The sequence below is a fragment of the Asparagus officinalis genome, chromosome 5, assembly GCF_001876935.1.
Source record: "Asparagus officinalis chromosome 5, Aspof.V1, whole genome shotgun sequence".
Taxonomy (NCBI): Eukaryota; Viridiplantae; Streptophyta; class Magnoliopsida; order Asparagales; family Asparagaceae; genus Asparagus; species Asparagus officinalis.
Genome location: NC_033798.1, coordinates 107,027,717 through 107,035,335, shown reverse-complemented (window position 1 = coordinate 107,035,335; position 7,619 = coordinate 107,027,717). Strand labels below are relative to the sequence as shown.

The 7,619-nt window shown below is 35.4% G+C and overlaps 1 protein-coding gene across 3 annotated transcripts in view; it reads left to right on the top strand.

Annotated features, from left to right (window-relative positions):
• The window catches only part of LOC109840556, a 7,884-nt gene continuing 5,356 nt past the window's right edge, over nt 5,092–7,619 (top strand). For 2 of the 3 annotated variants that reach the window (XM_020409243.1, XM_020409245.1), the window contains exon 1: nt 5,092–6,538. In XM_020409243.1, the coding sequence (XP_020264832.1) occupies nt 5,291–6,538 (1,248 nt within the window). In that variant the 5' untranslated portion in view covers nt 5,092–5,290. The remainder of the gene's footprint in view (nt 6,539–7,619) is intronic. The other variant, XM_020409244.1, reaches the window with a different exon arrangement.

Genomic DNA, 7,619 nt, shown 5'->3' with positions numbered 1-7,619 from the left:
AAAAACAATGCAACCAAACACCCTCCAAATCCCCAGAACTTTTATCATTTTGGAGTAGGGTTTTTCTACAAAGTGTCCAATGGTACTCTATAAGACAGGAGAGAGATAGAAAGAGGTGACTAGTAGAGGGGCTCAGTGTTTGCATTTATTTCCATTCTCACAATTCACTTTTCTCTATCTCTCTCCTCTCTTATAGAGTGCCATTGGCACTCTATAGAAAAAACCCTTTGGAGTAAGCCACCAACAACTTCTAAAAGCACATTAAATTCTCAGGGCCCGTTTGGATTGCTGAAGATTGTTGGGTATTTCTGACAGCTTGTAGTTTTCAGCCCAAAACGCTACAAAATTGAGTGAATTGCGTGGAAAGCTGGAAGATGTCAGTGAAATGGGTGGGGGCAGCATCAGAAAAAGAACTGGCGCTCTGACACACTATGTCAGCTTTCAACTCCTTTCCGTCTCAAAAAACATTAACCAAACGCACCTCAATAACTATCGTTATTGCAGAAAAATCCGAATAAATTTTCGCATTCCGTAAAAAACCCCTTGTACGGCGTAAGTCCATATTTTTTGCGTTGGCGACTCATTTTAGATCCTAATTGTGATTAACGTCGTCAAGGGTGTTTTCTGCAAAATGCAAAAACTTGTTGGAGACTTTCTAAAATTGAAATGGTAATTGAGGGTTTAATGTGATTTTAGAAGCTTTAGGGTTTACTGTGAAATGCTAAATGTTATTTGGGTTTAGTGCTTAAATAAACAGTAAAGGTTGTTAGTCATACAAGTTAACATTGATTAACGGCAAAAAGGTACCTATAGTCACTAAGGGATGTTTGGTTCAAATCCTAAAATTATAGGATTTGGAAGTTTATCAAGAATTTTGAATCCATGTGTTTTGAACATATTTTGGAATTTCTAATCTTATGTTTGGTCCAACTTGATTAGAGTAAAGCAAGTTCTATAAATTATAATTTTTTTTTTGATTCAAACTCTAAAATGTAGAAAAGGACAAATGGGTATCTAATGTCAATAATTTAAATTTTTAGCCTTTGTCAAATCCTCTCCAAATTATAGGATTTCAAAAATCCCAAAAGTTCCTATTTTTATTTTATTTTATGGATACCTAATGCCAAAATTTGTTTTGAAACATACACTATACATGAAATCCCATAAATAAAAATGAGATATTCTTGCTCCAAAAATTTCAACTCCATCTCAAATGCTAAAATTTTGTTGAATCAAACAGCCCCTAATCCAATGGATGACTTTGTTTGTTCCTACTCATAAATTATGTTTTTACCTTTTTTGTGAACAAAGCAAGTGATGGAAGGCTAAATTTAAAATTATCTCCAAGTCTAATTTCAGTCTTCGAGATTTGATATTCTATCTTAAATTGGTCATACTAGTTTTCTAACGAATTAAGTCTAAAGGCCTGTTTGGTTCATGTTTTCCATAAATGAAAGGAAAAGAAAAAAAGGTGCAAAAATTTGTTTCCATATGTTTTTACAAATTTGTAGGAAATATTTTTTTATAATGTCAAAAAGTGGTGGTTTCTTTTTTTTATATAACTTTTTATTAGTTTGATTCAAAACATGAAAATGAGGATTCCAAATTTAAAGAAAATATTAATTTCCTATTATTTTGGTTGGTTTGATATGAAAAATCATATGGAAAATTGAATCACAGCAGCACCATAGGCAGCATCATAGGAGATATTATCATCCATAAAATGTAGCGTTGTTTCTAAATTAGGCCCTAAAATCTTTAAATGTAGAGTTGTTTCTAAATTAGGCCTTAAAATATTCGGTGTGTGTTTGGCAACAAGGTAATATTGGGTTAGCTCTGACATGAAAATTTGTCAAACAAAAAACTAAGTTAAAATTGTGACATTATCAAAAAAAAAAAAATCCTATGATTTTTCTTAGTTTGATTCAAAACGTGAAAATGGGGATTCCAAATTTAAAGAAAATTTTAATTTCCTATTATTTTGTTTAGTTTGATATGGAAAATCATATGGAAAATTGATTAATAGCAGCATCATAAGAGAGATCATCATCCATAAAATGTATGCAGTGTTATTTCTAACTTAGGCCCTAACATCTTTTATATTTTAACTATAGTCCTCCAAATCTTCATATTTCAGCATTGGTCCCTCAAAGGATTTGTAGCGACAGAATCATCAAAGCCACCTAATAATATAAACACAATCGTAATCAAATTAAGAAAGGACTTCATAAAAAAAAAGGTTTTAAAAATCTGATTTTTAATGCATCAAAAGAAGAGGGCCTCAAGAATTAGCAGGAGTTTAAAGAGGGAAAGGGGACAAATAGTCAAATCTGAATGGAACCAAATCCGAACATAACCAACACAATTTCATCTCCCAGTCATCATGAACTTCTGACCTACACTTGATTGTTCAATATTGGACCAGAAATTGAAGAATTCAAATGTGAAATTGGGCAATGAAGGTTAAGATTTTTTTTAAAAAAAATTATTAGAGATGATGTAGTTGTTGAACATGAGATTTTTTTTTTTTGGGGTGGGGATCTCAAAGATGTTGAGGAGAAAATGAAGAAGACAGAAAGGGGAAAAAATGGAGAGTGAAGAGAGGAAAATGGAAAAAATTGGAGCGGTGTCACTAGGATTTCTCCTCTCCTCCAGCGAGAGAAGCCATAAAAGGGAGAAAATGGGGATCGATAATATTTTAATGGTTTAAAATAGGGTGTGTCATTTTACTTTCTCATTTCCACCCAAATCTAGAGGATGTGGGTTTCTAAAAAGAAAAATGACTTAAGGATCCAAAATATGGGATCAAGGGAGTGGACATGTGAGGTGTCCCCTCCCTATTGCATAATGAGCTGATCATGCTAATTCATTATGCAATAGGAGAATGACATCTCACATGTCTCCTCCAATTGTCTCATATTTTGGGTCCTTATAGCAACACTCATGTTCTTATAGCTCATTTTCTCTATTGTCTTGTGTCTTAAATTTTGGGAGATTTTTTTATATCTAATTTTTCAGCTCATTTTTTTTATCCCATTCCTTGCCCTACCTCACCTCATGGCCTCTTCAAATTCATAAAAAAACTTTTGTTTTTATCCCTCCCCTCACCTCATCTCACCTCCTATCAAACAATGCTAACATATCAAGTTCACTTGAAGATGGTCAATTCAAAGAAATGTAGTATCTTAGGACATTAAATTTTGTGCGCCTGTGAAGCTTGAAATTAAATTAAATTAAAGTTAAAAGACTAGAGGAAGCCCAAGTTGTAGTAATTTAAACAACGTATTTGGATGGAGGAAAAAAGAGGGCAGCGGAAGAGAATTTGGTGGGATAAGATGTTCCCATATTAACTATTAGTAAAAATAAAGAAGGAGACAGAATTTCTGAGGCGTGAAACACTTTTCTTAAAGAAATATTTGCCCCACTTGGTAATTTAAGTTTACTTCAGGTTAAATTTGTTTTCTCGATACGACAGAAAATTAAAAGTTTCATAAAGCAAATCTGAATATTTCCACATATTCTCTGTGAAATAGGTAAATAAGATTGTAGATTTTTAAGAGAAAATTTTGAGAAAAAAGTGAGTCTGGAATCATAAACTACTTATAGGTTTAAAAAAGTGTCTCCAACAATCATAAACTACTTATAGGTTTAAAAAAGTGTCTCCAGCAATCATAAATTTTCAAAACAACCCTTGAAAAACACATTCATTTTCTAACTGTCAAAAAGCTTAATTTCGTGCTGTCGCAACTAGTAAATGCAAGTATTAGGAGCAATCCGATGATCTTATATCTAGGGCTTTTTCGGTAGTTACTATAAGGGAACACAAAAAAGATTGCGTGAACGCTTCGTTATTGTCAATCGTCGAATAATGGAAGATACAAACAAAACCAGCATAACCTAGTCAAAACTGGACTTTTGATGCTGGTTTAGATTAAAATCAGGAGTGTAACTAGCATTTCCCTTCTAAGATATACCGGGCTTTCACACAACAACGGCATTTTAGAGAGATTCTATGCAGCCTTGACTCCATCTTAATCAAAGGCTTCGTTTATTACGCGGGAATGAGTAAGAATAGAATGTTCATTTTCACTTCTCATTTGTATGTATCAAAAACACTATTATTTTAGTAGCTAGAATGTCCATTCCTACATCTCATTCATTCCCTTATTATGTGGGAATGCGCATTCACAATGCGTCGGTAGGGAATAAGCATTCCTAGTGAGAATGAAAATACATACCAAATATTTTTAAATGGGTTTTCTATGGAGTGTCCATGGGCACTCTATAAGAAAGGAGAGAGATAGAGAGAAATGAATGAGGAGGGGATCCCAATGCAAATTAGGGCCCCCCCCCCCTTTCGTTTCTCTCTATCTCTCTCCTCTCTTATAGAGTGCCCATGGGCACTCTATAGAAAAACTGATTTTTAAATTATCCATATTGCATACTAAAAACTTTAAAAAATTGCATTACCGTTTCATTCTCTAATCGTAACCAAACATGAAAATTGAAATGAGTATTCTATTCACACTCATTCAATTTCATTCATTGCTTTATTTTTTTATTATTTGATCCAATTCCCTCCCATGTACTAAGCAAAGCGTTAAGTATTTATGTATTCATTTTAAGGTTAATCGTGCATATATATAGTGTGTGGTACGATTGTTCTGAACCTACTACTACTCTAATTTAATTTTTGAAGATAAGGCTGAGGAAAATATTTTGACCCTCAAATAAAGGGAAATTATTATTATTATTAACAAATAGACCCATGAGGGTAAAAGTAAACAAAAATCCGTCAAGACCTCTCTGCAAAAATGAAACGAGTGGGTAAAAAATTCAAAACGGCGATTATACGTGTTCTATCCACAATTAACCCCTCAATTTAAGAACCACTATACTGTTTGGCTACCCAAATGCTGAAATCATCGATTGTCACATTTATCTCAAAAAATGGGCCCAGTCCATATCAGCTAATGGGCCGTTATCTGACGCATGGCAACTTGAAGCAAAAATTCAGAGAGGCCCATTAAAAAAAATACTTCCGACGCGATAAAGCCCGAAGCCGGTGCATCTTATCACCCTTGGCGCACTTTAGAAAAAGCGAAGACGAAAAGAAGAAGAGAGAGCAATAAATGGCGTCGGGCTATCTACCGCATCTCAAGATCGCCGCGAAAAATTCTCCAGTTTGAGCAAAGGTAAGCCTCCGAATCTTCACGTTCTCTCTCTATTTCTTCTTTACAAAACCCTAGCTCTCGCGATCCATTAAAACCCCCAGAAACCCTAATTCCTCATGGATGCACTCGAAGAACCCTCCCCTCGAGACTCCCCCAACTCCGACGCCGACGTGTCATCGCCGGCGGCGTCGTCCAATTACTCTTCTTGCGATGGATCGGAGTTCGACCGTTACTGCAGTGCGAATTCGGCGTTGGGGAGCGCGAGCTTGTGTAGTTCGGTTGGGAATCACAGCGAACTGTTGGAGTCTTTGAAGAGTTCTCATCGTTGGAATGGGTTCGATGGGTTGTTGGATGTCGGCGGCGTTGAAACCCCGAGAGGGAATGGTTCAGGATTGAGTCCTCCGAGCAGGAATAGAACTGAGTCCAAGTTTTCCCGATCGTCGTTGGAGAATTCGATGAGTTTTAAGGGAAAGTCTACTGAAGATTCGGAATCCGAGGGCGCGAGTTTTGATTATGGGAGGCAAAATGGTTATCAAGGAGACGTAGTTTTGATGGATCGAAGAAGTTCGCTGGCGAAAGTTAGAACTGGGTCCGACTCATTGATGAAATCTATGGATGATTCGTCGTTGGATAAGGGTAAATCTTCTATCAATGCCACAAATTCGACTATTGGAAGTGGATTGAGTGAAGAAGAGACTAAGTTTGGCGAAAATTTAAGTTGTGAAGATTCAGAAGGTGAGGCCTCGAGCATTGGTTATGGCTCTGGTGATGAGAGAAGGATTCATCTTGTAATGAGACATAAACAGCAAGTTAGTAAAGAAAGCGATAATGAGACTGGGAACCCATTGTTTATGAACTCATCGGTGGCTTTTGGGGCTAATGACTGGGATGAGTTTGAGCAAGAAAGAGCAGGAGTTGATTTAGGATCACTGTCATTATATGAAGATAGTCTAATGCAGCAACAGCCATCAATAGCTTATGTAGATGGTCCCTCTGTAAAAGAAACAAAAATCGATGTCAAAACTCAGTTGAGAGATAATGAAGTTTCGAGCTCACAAAAATCTTTTTCAGAAGAACCTTCTGTGGAAGCGACATCCATCCACAGTGAGGAAGCACCTCATTCTGATTTAGGTGAAACTTCTTCGAAACAGATAGTGGATGAATTGGAACTTACAGTTACTCCCCTTTGTAGTAGTATTTTTGAACAGTCCTTTCATGCCCTGAATAGAGCTTTCGAGAGAAAAGGTACTGAGGCCGATGACATTGATGAGGTTGGTATTGGTCAGGATTTGGCTCCTAAAAGCATTCTAGTCACGAGTACTGAGTCTATAGATGTCGTTGGGGATGATCTTCTACTGAATGAGGTCAGTTAAATATTTATCTGTGTTTTCCTCTGAGAAAGTATTGCCGCGTTCAATTTTTATTCCTCATTGTTGTTTTCTTACAGTTTGCACGGAAACCTGCTTTTAGCTTTAGTTACACACTCTGCCTCAAAGTTGTTTTTTTGGCTAAATTTTTGTTTGATATGGGTATGAGATCTTAATATATGGTAATCTTTCCTCTCTATGCTAGGTTCATCCCTGACTTAATATGTATCGAGTTAAATAGTGTTCCCTTATATGTGTTTGTGCATTCATACATAATTTTCATATTTGAGTTAGTATGACTTAATGATAACATTTCCTATGTTGCAAATCATTCTTATGATGCTTGTTCTGGTTTTTCCTTTAAATAGTACACCTTTCTTGAAAAATAGAAGATGAGCTTATCTGGTCAGTGATTAACAACAGCGACGCACCAAGGTTTTAAATCAGCCACATGGTTGATGGCCAAACTGTGAAACTATGTTACACAAAAGTTCATTCATACTTGTAATGTTACCATTCTCAAACCTTCTATCAAAAAATTGTGGTACATGGCCAATAACATATGTTTCTCTGTGGAAATATAAATGGCACCTTGATTAGTCAACAATTATAATTTATCAATATCTAAAAAATTCTCATCAAGTAATCAAGAATAACTAAATTGTTTATAATATAAACTTTATAACCAATTCTTAATATTTTGTCCATTGTTTTAACCTTTAAATATATGTTTGGCCAACATGAACTGGAAATATGTGGAATAAGACATGTATTTATAGTACGTAAACTAATCAAATAGATTCTTGATGTCTGCCAAAAGAAAAGACCTCTTCATGCTGCCCATAGTGATGAATCCAAATGCCACCTGATAATATGTGGAAAAAAAATTGATGGGTCTGAGTTGCAAAGCTCAGTAAATGATATTACTTACATTCTTATATACAAAATATCAGATTCATAAAGAAGAAACAACACACATCTAGGATCCATGGAGGCAACCATTAAAATTCCATGTCAATTTTTAGAAATCCCTCGTCAATTGTTGAATTGTTCATAATGTGAGGAGACATCTTATGCC